Source organism: Myzus persicae, unplaced genomic scaffold, assembly GCF_001856785.1.
Source record: "Myzus persicae strain clone G006 unplaced genomic scaffold, MPER_G0061.0, whole genome shotgun sequence".
NCBI lineage: Eukaryota > Metazoa > Arthropoda > Insecta > Hemiptera > Aphididae > Myzus > Myzus persicae.
Window position 1 is genome coordinate 370435 of NW_019101675.1, and position 20688 is coordinate 391122.

A 20688-nucleotide genomic window follows, 5' to 3' on the forward strand; every position below is an offset into this window, starting at 1 on the left:
TTAATGATTTCGAAAAACTATTTCACCAAATGTTTTCGGTATGCCATATCCACCATGCGCAATAAATAAAAATTATTTTTGCATTCGTTATACTCGTCAAATATAACACTGTTTAAACGATTTTTTTTTTAAACATAATTTGTACATTTTCAAGTCCACAATGTGTAACATACCTATGTTCCGAGTATGTAATATATATAAATTAATACATTATACTTTATACATATAGAAGGCATGTATCAAAAATACATATTTTATTCTGTGTCAATATTTAAATACCATTGACAATCGTGTTAAGTAAATTTAGATGAATCATTATTTCGTCTACATGCCATATGGAATCGAAAGGCAATGCTATTATTATACGATATTGGTAAATATTATTATGTCCCACCCTTTCGTACATCGTATAGGTATACGTAAACTGGGAGGATATACTATCACTAAAGGCGATATATAAAGCGGTGTTGGTTTAACACACGACCCACCTTTTTGATTTTATAAATTTAACTTCTTCGTAGGTACCTATACATTTTGTAATACTATAATGACAATATAGATTTCAGATAACTTTAATCGACCTTGTACTAAGTAATATGATGAATGATGATAATATTAAACCGCATAAGTGTGTTAATAATAAATATAATAATATTATGTGGGTAGTAGCAGGTACACCACGGGAACAGTTTATGAGTGTCAGCGTGTAACACGTCTAAGGTTAGGTAACAATTACTGGTCGAGACTCAAAGAGTGCTGTACTGCTGTAGTGTTTGATAATATATATATTATATATATATAATATGTATAAATCTGAAATGTATATTGTATTATATTTATCGTATTGTTTATTTATCGACGTGTTCAAATGTGTACGTGCACTGCGAGTTTCAACAATATTATAATAGATACCTATACCTAGTATACCTATATCATGTAGTATACATTGCAGGGGTGGTTGGTGAAAACGAGCACTAGACCGTATATGTTGCACGGGAGACGAAGACGCCTATATATAATATGGCTGTATAAATATAAATATAGTAGACGAAGATGAGATGATGACTTTATATTATTATATTATGTAACCGACGTGTACGTGTTTTAGAGTCGGCACAGTAGTTTATACATATAAATATATGAAATAGCCACATAGCTGGTGTGTGTGGGTGTGTATGTATATAAACATACGAGCAAGGCGTATTGTTTTTTTCACCACCGTTTCGCCGACTGTATTATTATGGCATTGCTCTACACATATATTACTTACGTGTAGGTATATACTATGTAGCATGTATAATATATAGGTATATACATATATATGTTTGTATACATTATGCGCGGGCGGAAGCTTCGACGACGACGACAATAATATAACACTATACAGTAATAATAATAATAATAATACAATGCGGCGGCGAGAAGGGAAAAAATCTCTTACTTTTTTTTTTTTTTGTTATTCATCCGAAGGGATTTACACAAGTTTTATAGCTGTTAAACGTCGGCGCGTAAAAATTATTGTTTTCACCGGTGGCGACGGCGGGTGTCGCCGCGAGACGAGCGCGACGGAGCGGCCGGTGGCGAAGGTTACCGGCGTCGGTGGTGACGCGGTGCTGGGGGTGGAAGAGGAGGTCCTGGAGGCGTGGACTCTGTTCAATTTGAAGCGCATTATTCATACACGCACCACACAAACAGACGGACCTCGATCGTTTTCTGCGTAAAATTACGGCACGTACAAAAATTTAGTACGTACTTAAAACAAAAAAAATAATATTTGGACTGCACCTGTATAAAAGTTTTTTTAGCCGAAAATATATCATCGTCATATTGTACCAACGCATTCGTCGTCGTCGTTCCGGACCGTCGTCGACACACCGTACGAGTAAGCCAGGTAAATTGTGTGATAAATAATAATAATACCTATAATATAGTGGAATTTATACGCAGTGCACACGTTTGCGCCTCTTTTAATATTTGTAAAACCGCGGCGGCCTATTAATTATTATTAATGCCTTACGGAGTAAGTATACCTACCCCGTGTCCGAAATCAAACTTGTTTTGATTTCTTCTGCAGATTGGGGCAAGCACTCTTGTAAAATATATACTGTTTAAAAGTATTCAAGTACAGATACAGATGGTTATTTTTAAAAGTATTTAAAATACTCATTTGAGCGCACTTACTTCAAAATTATTTGAACCCTTTTATTCAAATACTATATTACTATACTAAAGTACTTCACAAGACTGGGGGCAGGTACAATGATTTGGTTTTCATGATTACGTAATTTTAGAAATATTTTTTTGTTGTTATGACTTTTTTTGGTCACTGTTGACATTTTCTTTTGTCGAAATTACTTTGAAAATGTTGACCAATTTTTGGCTAGTAATACCATTTTGACATCCATAATTGATCTTTCAGTTGAATTTTGGGTAAAATTTGAAATTTTTATTTTAAGAATATTAAACAACAATGATAATATTTAGGTACTGTTTAACTATGTATAATTCAAAAATCATTACTCTAAATTGCATTTATAAAAATTTATTAGCGAAATTGATTTTTTTCACAGGATATATATAGGGAATTGGGGACAGCCATATAATTATTAATAATTTAATTTCATATATTTTCTTTTGATTAAAATATGTTTTTTATTTTGAAATTGGTTTGAAATTTGAGTACCTAATTACCATATGCATAAGTCCATGTTTCAACGTTTGAGGAATATGCATGTGTCCACAATAATTTACTATTTAAATAATCTATTATCAATACATTTTAGCTTAAAATATTTTTAATGCATATCGTTATGAATTTATGACACTATTTTATATTCCTATATTTTAACATAATAGATACGTCATAGGTTATGTCGATATTTTAAAAACATTTAATCGTGTAAAACTTTCAAACACGTCTTTTATAATACGCACAATAAAGGTAACCCAGTTCAGTTTAAAATTGTTTTTCAGTTGTGACATTGTAGCGGATTGTCTTTAAGTTTTGATAACTTAAAGGGTCTACAGATTATACAAACAATTAAAAATATGCAACCTTTTATAATATTTTTTTATTATTATTTGCTTTCAACTGAGAAGTATTAATATAATAACATAATATTCTCGTAATATACGTTTTTATAATATAATAATTAATAATCCATACATCATTTTAATTTGAATTCAGCAATGGCCATGAATGCAAACAATTCAAAAATGTATTATTGTACAGCCGTACAGATTTGAATAGACGATCGGTTTTTTACTTTTAGTTTATATAATATAATCATTATATATAATAAGTAATGTACAAACATTTTCATGACTAGACTGGCCGCTACAAAAGATAATTTGTTGATCAGTTATGGACTCCTAGTACATCGATCAAAACCCAATAAGCTTGTATTTCATTAGGAATTGATTAATTTCACAAATATTGACAATTTTTAAATCAAAATATATTTTATATAATTGGTAATTCATATATTGCATTAAAATACCTAACAATTTAATAAACTGTTAACCCTGAGTTCAAACGTTTCAAAAGTTGTTAAGTAATCAAAAAATCAATTTTCTATTATAATTTTATGACAGTATTAATTTTAGAATCGTTTATATTTAATAAAGTTTTGATTGGAAATTATTAATCACATAACTCATTATACGTATATAGTATATGTTTTAAATTACCTAGTAACATTTATTCAACCTTTTTGTCCAAATTTAAATGTTCAAAATATTATATTAAATGTTAACTTAGTAAGCCAAGCTCTACTTATATTCGTAGGTGCCTTTAATGTTATATCTATAATACTTCTACATTAAATTGTATGTTATAATGCTGTTGTATTGATTAGACCCATAACAATATTAATTAAACATCATTATTTAGGTTTATTTTTATCTGATAACCCATGTAAGTGTCAGAAAAATGTATACAAAATGCTTTAGTGATATTCAGTTATTTAAATAAAAAATTCTGAACTCTTAAATTAACTCTAAAAAAGTATAAATATGATATTTTTCACACTTGAGAAATTTTAAAATTATAGATCTATTTTTATAATTATGATTTATCATCAACATTTTCAACCTGAAGGCAGGACTACATCAAACAAATGGAGTTCATTAGATTCCCAAAAAATATTAATAATAGCATAATATAGTATCAAATAAAGACGCATGTTGCATATTTTGTTCTGTACAGAATTTGAAAAATACTTCATTCCTACGGAAAAACATCAGAATCAAAAAAATAATGTATTATATTATCATAAATGTGAAAGTCATGATTGAATCAAAGTTGTAACTTAAAAGTTAGCAATATTACATTAAAAATGCAATTGTCAAAATAATGAAAAATCCATCCTCCTCCATATCCGCCAGTCGCCACGGCTGTATATAAATTAGGGTGGCTAAGATTCGTATTTGCCTAAAGTACAATCTAGGTACGTAAATAATATAATAATACGTTATATCAATACTATGTTATTAAATCTCCACAAAAGTAATGAAATATAAAATATAACAATCATTTGTGGGTTAAAAATAATAAATTAAACTCTGCTGATATCATATTATATTATATTAAATTATAATATTATAAAATGCATTTACATAATATTCAGTAAATTAATGTATAATATTATGTAATATTTAGCTTATTTAACCAACATATTAATCGGATTGTCAATAGCAATATAATAAAATTAAAGTACAACTTTTGTGAAACCTGTTTTTCTGCTCTCCTTCTGCTAGCAATACGATGTTTCATATACCACTAACTATATATAATAATACAATATACATTATACATACATTATACATATATCATGCAGAGTGTACTACCCGCTTGGAAATATTTGTTAAAAGTGATGTCGTCAAGTCCGAGTTCATAGAGATTATGGTAATTTTTCGTCTAAAATCCTGCGGCAATAAACTTTTCATGTTGCCTCATATTGTATAAAGTGCCATTTTTAATACCTCATGCAGCAGACAATATGATAATATTGTTATTATCTGCTCGGGTAACTTAAATTATTCAAAATTCCGTTAGCTTACACCGATCATCAATATTAATAAATAATTTTTTTTACCCTCGCGATATTCGCAAAATGACGTCATTAATCTCTGCCGACTTCTAACTCCCGTTGAGGGACATCCGTCCAATTTATGTAAATTATACAGCCGGTGCATTTTTGAAACCACGCCACCGCGTCCTCACCCAGATGATGAGAAAAGGGAAAAAATGTTTTTCTCACTATTGTAATGAAGGTGTCTGGTTAAAAAACAGAACGTGGAAATATCGTCTTAATTTATTCCTAAGAGATTTTTATTTTTTTTTTGTTCATTTTTTCAGTTTACATTTTTCACGCACTAAAGCACTCAGATAATACGATTTTTCTTTTATATTGAGATATTGAAATTAAAATATATCAACAGAAGGATATTTCCTCGCTAATGCACATTTTGTTTTATGAAAACACAAAGATCATATACAGTGGTCCTTAAGTCCCATCATATAGCTATACATACTTAAAAAAAACCATCCTTTTGTATCGCTTTGTTTGAAATAATTACAAGAAAATGTATGAAAATACAGTTATAACTTTTAATAATAATACAAATATACTAGGTTTAACAATTTGAATGATCACATAAATTTAAAATTAATTGATTTGCTAAGCCAAGATTACAATCTAACTCATTGAGCATAATGAATTGAGAGTAAGATTTTAATGCACTCAGTTCGATAAATACCTTTTAAAATTTATATGACATAATGTAATAATAAAGTCATTAATATTACCCAATACCCGAATATTATTTCCTCATTGAAGTACCTTTCAGTATATAAATGTATAAAAATGTGTAAAAATGTATAACAAATAATGCATTATTTATAATATTCTTGCTGCAGAAATTTGTATAAACTTGAATTTAATTTCTGTAGTAAAAATTTAATTAAAATAGTCTCGGGTGTTGCATATTGCATGATTTAGTTTTCGTATTATGAATTTAAAATTGTTGATAAATACCAAGTACAAAAAAAAAAAAGAATAGGTGTATAATATTTTACTACAAATATATTTTCTAAAATAATATTTAATGAAATATTGCAATGGTTTTAATATATTTCACTTAATAGTTAATACAATACATTAAATAAAACCAGCTAAGTTAAATTGTTTTCTTTAAACCATAACTTTTATCTGGTATCCCCATTCCACACCATGCAATATTATTACGCAATTATTAAAAAAATAAATATAAATTCATCTCCCTGTTAGTACCTCAATAGTGTATAAATTAGTTCTCCAATTACAGACGGAGAAAGCAGCAGTTATTCTACATTTATTTTTTTTGATGATTAAATTAAAATATAATTTGATGTATTTACCAATTACGACTGCAAACTAAGCAAAGCATAAATATTATTATTGAGATCATTTAAAAAAATGTTATTTAATTTGATTGTGTTGGGTTTACAGACTATAGTTTGGCTATATTTCAAACTTTATCCAAAATATGAATCTATACAAATATATAATATCACAATATATGTATAGTCTGCGCTGATGTATACAGGTATGAGAGAAGAAAGTCAAGTTGAGACCCGGGCTACCTGGTCCTTTATTTATTTTTAATTTTAACTTGCTTGTATATGCTATATTTTATAAACTACAATGTTTTCAAAATCCGTTTATTTGAATAAAAGAAGAAGAAACGTCGGTTAGACTTAAATAATTATTTTTATGCTCATTTTTATTCGTGTACCTATAACACGAAGCACCTACCTATATAGAAATGTATTATAGAATGATTCATTAATTTCCATTCCGATTTTTATCCATCTGAAAGAAAAAAAATATTAATTTATGTGGTTTTTTTAATGGAAAAAGTTTCCTCTCTACAACTACGTTTTGTCAGCATCATTTTTTTAATTTGTGAAAAAGACGTTTAACATTACATTACAATCTATATTTATTATTTATGAAAAAAAGGATTCGTTTCGTTTCGGTTATAGCTGCCAGTTGGTTAGTATATAGGGTTAACATTTGACGTGATATATGTTTGTTTATATTTTTTTAATTGCTCAAAGTTTAGAAAGTATATTTTTAATAAATGAAACATGATATTGCAAATTTATAATATTCTATTTAAGTTGTTGAAATTCACTGATTTATGTATGCTATATTTTTAAACACACTATTATACACTATTATGCATACAAAATTATAATTTTTCCGTTGCATCAACTAAATATAATCACGACTAGTATAAACAATTATACTCATGTTTCAGAAAAAATCAATATTCAAAAATATTCAAATATATTCAAAAAAATATTGTTAAGACTTAAAAGTAAGAGATGATATGAAAATATTTGAAATTTAAATGTATTGATTAATTTTTATAAAAACTCTTATAGTATTATGAATACTTATTAACTACCCTGTAATATAACAAACAAACTGATATTATTCTGTAATATATTACATTTATGTATGCATCATGTATATTAAATAAGAATAACACTCATGATTGATACACATAAGTACATAACTCATTTAAAAGAAATCTTATGATTATTGATAACCGTAATATAATTGTATAACATTATATTATATAGGTACCTACTGTAAGTTATTAAAAATTATAATATTTCATTTCATCGTATTCACGGCTTTTTAAATCGGAGACGCTTTATTGTCACAAACTCTAATGTAACATTGTAACGAAATTGATTACATTTTAGTTAAAACTTTTCTTTTGTCTTGCTTTTCAACAGTAAATTAATCCAGTTGTGTCGTATAGAATTTGTTGCGAACATACAGTTGGTAAACTATTAATTTGAATATCTGCACCATATCGCGTATATAACGTCTTCAGATGAATATTTCATTTTATAATATGTTACTCAGAACGTTCAATGGGATTGTCCCGGTGAGTTGAATATTACAAGTTTGTCAAGTACTTGTTACACTTAATGTATATATATATGTAGGAAAGAGAACACAATAATTTGAAAATATATTTCTGAAATAGTTAAGGCGCGTGTTTCATTAAAACTATAACTCATTGAAGGGTGTTTTTCATTTTTTAATGTTGAAAAATAAATAAATAAATAATTTATTTACCTAATTTATTATTTATTTGTACATGCGTTATTGTGTATTCATAATAATACAATACAATATAGTACGCATAATGAAATTCACGAAATTCCGAGTGTAATATTCATTTATAAATACTGTTTTGTATTCAATAACGATGACAATACTGCGCTCGTATTTTCCTGACAATATAATAATCGTTGTCGTCTTCGTCGTCGTTCGTCGTCTGTGATGATGTGCTGGTGCGAAAGGGAGCGACAAATTGAAACAGATTCGTATCCATGGAAATCGTCTGCTGCTCGACAAAGCGAAAAAAAGAAACACAAGGGAAAAGAAAAGGGAGAGGAAAAGAAAGGATAGGTATAGTGTTTTCTCAGGTCTCCGGCGTTTTAATTAGTTTGTCGAAGAGGTGGGGGGCATAAAACAACCGTCTTGTAATTAAATCGGCAGTGGTGCAGTACGGTACGAATCTCAAAGAGTATTAAAGTTTCGGTCCCTTTCAGAGTAATTAGCATCCGCGGAATAGGAGGCATGAAGTGAGAGGGGAAGGGGTGTAAGTTGCAAATCAACAAAGTTTTCAATTCTACCTAGAATTCTATTTGACATTAATTCAAACCGTCTCGTTCAGAAAGGATTTTAATTTAGTCTTCTTTATTATTTTTAACGTTTCTTATATATATATCATATAACACATATATATATATATATATATATATATATATAGCTAGGTTATTGTCTCAGTTTTAACGCTGACTGAACGCTTCGATCGTCCAATGTCATTAATTACTCATTTCGTATTCTCGTCTTACTATATACTTTTATGCATATTATTGACTCAAACTAAATGAGAATATCAGAATAATTTCGTTCATGCTGTTGAAATCATAACAATTATTACAGCCCTTTTACTGTTATAGAAATTATTAGTATATTTAATTTATCGCAGCCGTTTTAAGATTGTTTTTGTTTTAGTGTATCGCACCCGAGACTTTATTCGTTTATGGTGCTGTTATTCTTTCGCATTCAGTGGCCGAAGAATGCAGCGTGTTATATAAATACAATTTGTAGTAAATAAATGAATAAATAATTAAATTACATGATACACTATAATTTTAACTTATTAATTGTTGTATAAGTTTAGTGTATCCAATAATCATAATAACCTTTTACGTTATAAATTTAAAACTATTCTGTGCTATTTCCCTTTTTTTTCAGTTGTGTTACATAATTACCAAGTACCTGCAGCTATATAATTGGGAAAATCATAATAATTCATTGTGAATTGCCCACATATGACTGACCGCATGTCCGAGTTTATATTTACGAGATATTATGCGAGCTATAAAGCTATTATAATTGTTTTATCGTGCGCTATTATTACTGGTAATAGCGTAAAACTATAATACCTATATAGGATAAACTTTGTAAAACAGCCGCAAGTCGTTCATTAAGCACTGAAAACAGTTACAAAACGCACGACTTGACGCGGCGAGGCGTATATTATAGCGATGAATATTCATGTTGACATCTTGTTCCGAATAAGGTATACCTTTTATAGGGCTACGTCAACTGCAATTGCGATACTTATTCCGGACGGGTGAGCAACAACATAATATAAATATGTATAATCTCACCTTCCGCGACCTCTTAAATTTAAATTATCAATATTTTTCTGCGACCTTTTATTCCAAATTATTCACAAATTTAAATGCGATACAAAAACAAGCCAAAGTTGACCAAATTATATTTTGACGGCTGCTATGTTGCAATTACTTTTTAAAATTATTTTGGTGAGAGTATATTTACAGCTTTAAAAAAACTATCAAATCATTAATGAAAGTGTGTGTTTTGTTTTTTTTTTTTTTTCATTACACTGCTAGTAGTCTAGTACATATTAAATAATAATGTATCGAAAACAATAATATTATGAATTATGAACAGTCTTTCGATTTTTGGTTGTATAAAAATCAATTCAAAGTATCGGTGTTTTGCGGTCAGCTGAATTATTAGAAAGGCACTTTGCCTAATTCGAAAACCACACGGGGTCCAATAAGACGGCATTATTTCTGACCAACAAACAACTCGCAGATCATACACCGCTTATTATAATATATATAGGGCGTACCGCCTTTTGTTTGCATCGGGGTAGAATCTTTTGTTCATCTGGTCTGTATGTATATGTACCACTATTCGGCAGTTTGCCATTCCCCGAAGATTTGCTCTCCTTTATTGTTTGTATTCGCTATGGATTTTTCGTCATTATACATATTTGCGTTCTAAATTTCTAAATCCTGAAATTAAATAACATAGAAAAAACACCAGTTTCAGACCTATAGGTTTATGCTTAAAGCCGAGAGCATGATAATTGTTACAGACAACATTAACTGAAAGTGGACACCTGTATAGCTGCAAAGGTTAGGAAATTTAGCGCAGAATGTTAGTGGTATATTATAGGTAGTCACAATTTATTGCTAAAAGTATTATGTAAAGACATTATAATAGTTATAAGGCTGTGATTTTAATAAATACTGCAGTAGTACTTAACTTTTAATACAATTATCAACTTTATACTATATCTATGTATAAAAAGTTACTGTGTAGTCAGACGTGTATCTATATAGTTGTAGAATAAACTTGTGCAGCAGTTGTACCTATGGGCTATGAGATATTATATTTCTATTATACTAAATAATATTAATACGTATCAACGAAACGTCGAAACGTATATATATTGTATGGTTAAAAGCTTGAAAACTTTTCGACTCATATGGTCATATACTATGTACAAGGTTTGATTGTATTGTTCATACAAATCGTACCCGACTGAACAAAATTCTAAATTATAATAGAGAATAAACGAATTCTATTATGTGTTTGACAAACGTGATCGTGTTAATAATTAGTATTAATGTATTATAAATAAGAAAAACAAAAATGCCTATCTAGTAGTGATATCTATCTAAACTAGCGAAAAAACCTAATCTACCTATCTAACTAAAAAAACTTAAAAAATGTCCTTGATAAGTTTAACTTGTTTACACTATCTTACTCAAACTTCTACTTCTACATCCAATTGTTTTTATAAAATTAGTACCTATAGTTTATTAGTTTTGCGAGAGTTGCATTGAATAGACGAAAACTATGTAAAAGCCAATAAAAGACAGGAAATAAATAGTCCTAAAACTAGATTGTAATGTTTATATTTTGTTCTATAATTTGCAAAGTAGGTACCTATTAATGAATAAAGTGTATATAATATGATATACTTTACGCATTCGTCACTCATTATTCTCAATAGACAATAGTAAATCTATATAGATGAAAAATAAGCCTATAGTGACGCAGTATAATGTATAGTACGATATCCGAACACTATGCAATAATAATATGACATCAGATATTATTGTTAATATTACACTTAAAAGTCAAAAATTAATAGTTTATGCAGCAGATTAAATGACGCATTTTCTCATAGGTATACAGCTAACAACATTTATTATAGATGCAATCACCGCGGTGTGTGTTTATGCGTATGTGTGTGTATGGGTAAGTACTGCGTAGGTAGGTATATTATAGTCTAGGTATGCGTTTAATGTGCATACACATGTGCATATTATATGACGTATATATGTATGTATATTACCTACATACGTATACCATAGGACTTTGGGAGACCGCGCGTACAGTACATATATGTAGTGTATACCTAACCGCGGACAGCGCACGAAGGGATGATTGTTCCCCTAAATGACAAACGTATATAGCCGTAGGAAACGTGAATGTCAAACTCACACACACACACACACACACTCGCGTTATATGTGTACGTGTAGCGATTGTTCTACGGGTGTGTGCACGCGCGAGTGTATAATATGTGATACAATGGAAATGCGAAATGTAGAGGGGATTGACGGTGCAGTGCAGTGCAAATTGGGTTCGAATTTCCCATTTACTCGCGATAATTGAATTATTCGCATCGCAGACGAGAATATTATTTCGCATTGTCTGTCCGGTTGTCAACTGTGCATAATACGCATTATCTACAGCGGGTCCGACCGACCGACGCGCGGTCCCTGTCACGTCTTTTGTTTCCGGTGTCCTCGCTTCCTCGTTCTCGGCCGGTTTCAAATATTATAGTTTTTTTTTATATTTTTCCCTAAATCGAACCGACGACAAAATTAATAATAGCGATTCAGAGAAAACCTGTCCAGTAGCCAGCAGGTCCATGATAATAATTTAAAATATTAACATTACTTATAACAATCTTTGACCGCGAGCAATATACGGTTTCAAACTCGCGGGAACGATTTTCTAGACTAATGCGAGCACGATGCAAACAATAATATTATGGAGACATGTAGCAATAAGGTTATTACTTATTATTACTGTTTTTATGTTTGAAAGCGAAACACAAAATTAATATTTTAATATGAGTACTCCAACGGTTAGCGTAACGACTATATTAGATATTATTATATGATGATATTTATGTCTCGTATAGTTGTATCACCGATTGCTGATTATAATAATAATTATATTATGTACAATAAGTGGCGTATGGCGTATCCATAAATTGTGTTATGGAGGGAGGGGGTAATAGTGGAACACCATTAGGTGGCCGCAGATTTCAATAATGCTGAGAAAACAAGAAAAATGCCTAGATAATACAATTTAATAAACTAGATATTATTATAATTTATAGGTAAAAATATTACAAAATTTAACCTTTTTCATCTGGAGTTCCAATTTTATGCTATAGCATTTAATTTTGAGCACGATTAAAGATCAACGGGTTACACGACTAGTCGGAAAAAAATGGCCCTCCTGTTTAGTCACGAAAAGACATATATAGAACATAGAACTAAACTTAGCGCTCCTGGTGGAAAAAAAGTTCAAACAGTGGACGTAGTTATATATTATATAATATACATTATACATCACAGTCTTGCCCATGGCTAAATGACTAGTTATTTAGCCATGGCTTTACCTATAATCGTGATAATATTGAATTTACAATAACCACGATTATGGGTATACAACCATAATAATAACTGATTGTTATTGCAATTTTCCACTAAAAACTCTTAGACATTATACTCACATTACTCGCATCGGGGAGCCTAAACTGAGCATGACGGAAGGGGATACAATTTAGTATTATTTCACATTACAGTTGTGTAACCAATATATGTTTCATCATGATTTTGAGTGAATTCATTTATCGCTGAACTTAAAGGCAGGAACCGTCGACCTTATACTACTAGACAACTAACAACGAGTGCGTGGAAAACTTGGCAAAATAAAGGGCTCTCGATCTTTACTCGTTAACTGGTGTAGTATGATGGTGTGAGGAATAGTGCGTTAAGATGGTAATCGGAAAAAAAGTTTTACAATAGAAAAAAAAATGTCGGGTTAAAAGTTAGGTGAAAATGTACTGAACAATTTTTCTGTATTCTTGTACCGTTCTATTTACGTACTTGGTATTTTACTGTGTAATGTTTAATATAAATAATGCGACTGAGGGGTGGAATAACCGATTTGCAAAACTCTGAGGTCATAAGCATCAAACTATGTATGGAAATTAATTAAGAAAATAAAAATAGAAATTTCCGCAGATGAAGTGAAATTAGCTATAGATGATGCTGTAAAAGATTCGAGAAGTAATATAACACAAGGACAAACTCGAACCGTAGGAAAACGTATATGTATAAATACGATCGGGAAAAATCGGTGTTTTAGATTTTTATCGGCCATAAGTTATAACATATGAAAAAGTTGTGATGAAATTATTACGAGTATGTTGTACATTGTATTATTATAATAGTTATACAGGGACTAATGTATCTATTATTTTTAGCGTTTTTTTCATTAATTGGACATTTTTGTCAAGACTTTTTTCCCGCGATTCAGTAAAATATTAAATAGATAATATACAGTTAGTTGTATTTTGTCTTCGAGGAAGCTCACATCACTTTAATATTTTCAATATTGTTCAATTGTTGTCAAGACAAACTACATCACTGCAAGATGTTTCCTCGCCGCTCGCAATACTGTCGTCATATACAGTTCTTGTCCAGTATAGTATAATGTCTATGGTAAAAACCACGATATACTATTGTCTACATATCCTTTCGTCTACCGTGGTAAAAACTAAGTATATTATTTGTGTTTTTACATGGGATTTTACGGAATTTTTATTTTAAGCAAGTGATGAGTACGATCGTATGTTAAATGTTAAATTCTCATAACTCGTTTAAAAATTAGAATAATAATATAAATCACTGTAAATATTATACCTACAATATGGTGATTGCTTATCAGTTATCACTAAACCGAGAAATAAGTTCACCGATGAATGTAGGTATGTGTTTTTGAAAAATATATTGGTGTGCGCCAAAACCCTTGAAAAACTATTCCCCTTCGGAATATTAAATCAATGTTAATGTGTTATATTATTACCTGCAATCATAATGGTTAGTCAGAAAGTTAAAAACATGAAAAAAAGTTTAAAATATTAATTCGTATTAGTCATTCAGTGTTATATTTTTTTACGTACACTTATTACAGGAAAAGTTACTATATTTAGTGATAAATGATCATCTCGCGTATGATATTATATTTATATAATATATTTTACACCACGTCTAGTGTGGCGTTATTGGCTATTGCGCGACGCATGACGATTATTTCATTTTAAATAGTGTAAATTAGTTTACACAAACGCTTGAAAATTTGATGAGATTAAATACTACTCGTTGTCAGGTAGTACTCGTATAATAATAATAATAATAATAATACGAACAGCTAGGGGTGGATTGTTGAATACAATTATACGGCGGAGGTAGTAAATTCAAAACGAAGTCCATTCGACGTGATTGCGTGTTTTTTGCTTTTGCGCGGAAAAGGCCGGCTGCGGTATACATATGTACATTATAATATAATATGATGTGGGGACGGGCATATACGTATATGCATATGCGGTATATTGTCGAGGGCGATGATGACTAATGAGTCCTGGGGTTATAGTTAACTAGACGTGCATATATTATTTTCCACCGCTGCGGTGTGTATGCCAATTATAAATTATTATATATTTTTGGACGCCGCACGAGACCGCGCGCGCAAATCGAATTTTATATTCGTCACTCTGCAGCGCAACGTCCAATTGTAATTCAAAACTTTCACATAAATCTCTGGAGTGTTCAAATTGTCATCGACCAAAAATAAAATTATAATAATAACACTGATTCGGTACAATTGTTGTTGTGCGAACATAATCATTGCGCACTTTGCCACTCTCTAGAAAAATATAGTATATAATATGTTTCGATCATATTCGAGTTAGTATGGATATTTCGATTTGGGGATACTTATATATTGTAATATAATAAATTCCCACTGAAAGTCATATTGATTGACCTAAATGTATAATTGATATTACTTCTCCAAAACTGATGCTATTAAAGTGTTTATAATCAAATATAATAATCTTAAATATTATTACATTAGTATAATCGTGTATATTGTTAATTTTAATACATTATCTATTCTACTAGTATTATTTAGTGTTTTATTAAGATCAAGATATCTATGTATAATAAATAATAATATAATAGACACGCAAATGTTATATGTGTATAGTTATTCAAAAATTACGTTTTGGTTGTACTTTAAATAATTGTATTCACATACATATTATTTTGTACTCCAAGATAAATATTAGAAGATAGTATAGCAGCTGCAGTTCGACTATAACTATTATAGCTTTTAATGTATTTATGATTTGTTTATAATACATCAAATAACTTTTAATAAAAATATTCTTTATCCTTTTTAGATTATGTCGGGCACGGTACGAGAGTCTCCGTCGGACTTTAGAAATGGTGATTTGATAAGTCGTTTATTAGCGGCCACGCCACCGTACCAAACCAACTCTACGTTTGTGCCGCCGGGATTATATTTTAGCGAAATGCTGAAAAGATTCGTACAGGCAAAATCTTGTGCGCCCTTATCCTTAAATAAAAGAGGAAGAAAACGGACTTGGAAGGATAGCGGAAAGGCCGAACTACCGTCTGAAGCCAAGCAAAAGAAAATGGATTTCGCACCAATACCACCGCCCGCGCAAACAGAACCGCAATTTCCATTATGGTACCCTCCATTTTATCCACCTACTTACCCGCCGGTGTATTTTAAGACTCCAGAAGCGGAACCACTGAACTTACAAATACGCTCAGATCCGCTGAAGCAGGACAGGCATTATTCGGCGTTCCGTGTACCCGAACCGTCCAAAATGGAAGAACTCGAAAACATCAACAATAAACAAGGAACGAGTTATTTGATGGGAAACTTGACAAAAATTTATAAGCAAGTGGCGCCGGAGGAAGAAAAAATTATCGATGTGGAGGGGGATGGTCCTGAAACAGCGCAAACCGAAGGTGGCGAAAAAAAAAACTGTAAGGATTTAACGGCTCTAATCGGATTAGAATTAGTTGTAGATTACGTGAAACACGGAAATAATAAAGAGGGTCAAAATGATCAAAATGTCAAGTGTTGCCAAAATGCATAGTTTAAAGTATGTTACTTATAGGTTAGGCTATTTAATCAAACGAAAATTGAATACCGCAGTCAGTATTATATATATATATATTGTGGTTTTAGCTCTCTTACGTACATTAATGATGTCCAAAATGTCATTTGACTATTTTTCTTTAGTTTCAAAACTTTATGTAGATTGATAATTAATAGTTTAATTAGACATGATTACATGATACCGAAGTGGCGAAGTACTCACGTCCTACAAATATTATAGGTATTATCTATATTGTATATTGAGAAAAAAAATTTGTTATATACTCATTTATTTTAACAGAAATATTAATACAATTAATGAAGATCATAGTTTAAGTGTAAGCAATACTAAGCATTGAACATTAATGTTTAATAAGTTTGAGTGGATAATAATTTAATCATAACATAAGTATTCTATAAATTATTATTATCACAAACTAATGTAATCACAAAATTGTCTGATAGATTGTTTTTATAATTTTATTCCAATACATCCATCTTCAGGATCTTAGTAATTTTTAGCTATTATATATTTTAATAATGAGTATAAAGTGATAATTACATGTATTATTAATGACTTTGTACAGTGTTTACCTGCAGACAAATTTCGCAATACAATATTATCGTTAAATAGGTCTTAGAATAATATAATAAATAATCGTACAATACATTAGAAAAATAATTACAATTTTGGGTAGGTAAACAATTTCCGAGCTCAGCTGATAACCTTATATCGGGCATTCCAATAATCCAACGAGTAAATAAATAACATAAGAAACGTTGTCCGTTCCGATACATAGAATGATTTTATTGTAAGACATTGTGATACACAATCAATCATTTCAATTGTATCATATATTGTTATGAAATAAATAAGTAAATACTGTACGAGTTTATATAAATATTTATATTTTATTGTTCGAAAGCATTGAAATACATTTAGTAGACAAATTTTGGAAGTAACTAGGAACGATATCTACAAATAACTGATAGTGTACCTATTTGAATTCGGGTTAAAAATAAATGTGTGGCATTGTAATATAGGCCATAATAAATTTTAATTATAAGAGTGATTTTTTTTTCTATCCGTCATTTTATGTACAGCATACTTACTTTTAACAAATAACAATCACGAAAGTTATTAAACAATTAGACTTGAATTTCATACTAATTATCTAGTCATTTCGTTACCTATTATATATATTGTATTATTATTATTATTATTATTATTATTATTATTATTATTATTTTATTATTTGGTAATCTTTCTAAAACCTACTTTCAGTCGGTGTTACACTATTTTTACTACTAAATTATTTGATGTACCTAAAAATTATAATGAATAATTATTGTTATATTATTATGTTTTATTTATATTCTTGAATTATAAATAATATTTAGTCATTTTGAAATTGATTCAGTTAAGTTTTTTATTTTACACCCATTATTTACCCAATACCTACCCGTGTATCCTGTACCTATCCTATAAACATATTGTAACATGTTACATTATAGGTACCTATTACATGAGTGGCAGTATTGTGCTAAACAGTTCCCACCCGTTTCCGGTTTTTGAACGGGAAAAGAAAAAAAGAAAAAAAAGGTACCTTTTACCTTTGTTTTTCACAGTTCTATAAGCGACCACTACGGCACTAACAAATCACAATATTATGATAATATAATGCATGGTTATACAGAACTAAAACTTAAGTTTTTTATAATCGTGATAATATATTGTTTATTTGTATCTGCTGCTGATTTATAATGATATAACCTATTATATAAGATATGGGTCTATAGATAGGCATCGAGGTTTAGTTGGTAAGTAATAATGTTCAGAAAACGTTCGATGGTATAATACTATAATATGTTTTTTTTTATAATTTTGTTTTTAACATCATACAATTTTTTCAAAATAGGTACTGGCCTTGGGGACACATCATTCTCATTGTATCTAAGATTATTTTAACGATATAGGTACAGCTAAAGTTCGAAAATGTTAAAGAAAATACTAAGTAAAATATTTCTATTGTAGGTAGTTATTAATTATATTTTAAGGAGATTAGTGGGCTCGAATAATTCAAACCTGTATTCAATTATTAAATATTACCTTCATTCAATAATTAATGAAAATACATAGTTAATAGTTTTTGATTTAATTTACTTGACATTTTTTTTACCAGGTTGGGACAAACCATAATTTTTTTTTAAATAGTTGTTACTATGATTACCTGTTAATATGTTATTTAATAACCACAATGTTTGACTATACGGGTTTTAGTTTATTTTAAATAGTTAATTTATACATTTTCAAAAATTGATTAAATCCCCACAACTTGTACAAATAAAAAAAATTTAAAAGTGGTAATAAAATACTAATATGGTACTTCGAAATCAAAAAATTACGATCTCTGAAAATTTATGAACGTTCTGAAACGGTATGTGTTGATGTCAAACAAAAGTAAGAGAGAAAAATGTATCTAAATTGAATAATTGTTACTCATAGTATTTTATTTTTATGTTTATAAGATTGATAAAAGTACAAGTTTGTATATATTACTTAACCCTTAATATAATATAAATATGAATTGAATTGATATGTTAAGTAGCTATTTAGATTAAAAAATATGCTTCGTTTTTCTTTGTTAGTAAATTAAATATAAACTAAAACTTTATAAAAGTCAAGTTATAGGTATTTCTGACGAATTTAATTAATGGTATATTATATTAAATTATACCTTTTTTATGATATACAAAAACATTTTTTTTTTATTAATATAATATAATTTATTATATTATATTATATATCTACATGCAGTTATTGCTTTCACATTTTGAATACATATTGTAATGTATTTCTAAACATATATAATTACTTCCGTCCTAAACCACATTGACATTGTAGTTCACACATTCAATATAACTCACCCTTCTGCATATACACGTAGTTCTTTTTAATATGCACGGTCAATATTCAGCCCTATGTGTCGTATTTTCCGGTGAAATGAGTACTCAATCACCTCCGTTTTCTCGCAGGAGTTTCATTCAAAATCATTGAATCAGAACATCATATGACACGAGTTTAAAGATTATATTTTCAATGAATAGACGCAACAAAAAACTTACTCCCAAACATTTTCGTTATTAAAAATGTACTGCCAAATGTTTAATTCTTTTAGTGTCGAATTATAAGCTGTACTACAGCAGCTTAGCAGTTTTATTGAAACCTGGGAGCCGATTTTGATTTGGGATATGTATATTATACAAATAGAGGAATAGAGTAAATAGAGATATAGAGGTCATATATTTTATATTTCGTCATTATATCACGAATTTATTATTACCTTGGATTGTATAATAGCATAATCATTATTGTAATTACTGTTCAGTAAAATGTTTTCGATAAATCTAATAAAAAAGATGTGTTGTCTGTGAAAACTATTGAACTAATATACAATTATTCAGTAGAAAGAAAAATTTAAAATAAAGTTGTTCCCTTCGGTTCAAATTGAATACAATTTTTATCGTGTTCCATATAATATAAGCGACCTTAAATGTTTAAAATCTATAACCATAATATATTATCATACATAATAAAATAAAAACAAATAATAATAATTTGACATAATTCATAGTCTTTATTTATTTCAACTGTATATAGTCATTACTCATTAGGTGTATTGGCCGATTTAGAATACAAATTATTTTACGATATCGCTATGGTTCGATGGCCTTAGCTGCTTTTATAGTTACATTTTTGAAATTAAACTTAATTAAATTTAACAGAATATTTTTCTAAAAATTATTAAAAAACAATCAATATCGTCCATTAAACAAATAATTAATTGTTGACCTATATTTAAAGATATTAGATATAAGATAACAATTTAAAGATTTCAAAGTTTAGATAAATGGAGTAATACATTACACATCACTGCTATTTCATTCCTATTATTTACACATCACCTATAAAATGTAAAATACATAAATTTAAAAAAAAACT

General features: G+C 29.2%; 1 protein-coding gene across 1 annotated transcript; it reads left to right on the forward strand.

The window, feature by feature from the left end:
* Positions 1-1692: 1692 nt before the first annotated feature.
* On the forward strand, positions 1693-17658 carry LOC111030112. Its single transcript, XM_022309472.1, has 3 exons — positions 1693-1745; positions 1806-1891; positions 15955-17658. The coding sequence occupies exon 3, from the start codon at positions 15958-15960 to the stop codon at positions 16681-16683; it is 726 nt and encodes a 241-aa protein (XP_022165164.1). The 5' UTR covers positions 1693-1745; positions 1806-1891; positions 15955-15957; the 3' UTR covers positions 16684-17658.
* The last annotated feature ends 3030 nt before the right edge of the window (positions 17659-20688 follow it).

Bases quoted from the DNA above. Each gene is read 5' to 3' on its own strand.
- LOC111030112 (XM_022309472.1), top strand. From the start codon at position 15,958: ATGTCGGGCACGGTACGAGAGTCTCCGTCGGACTTTAGAAATGGTGAT.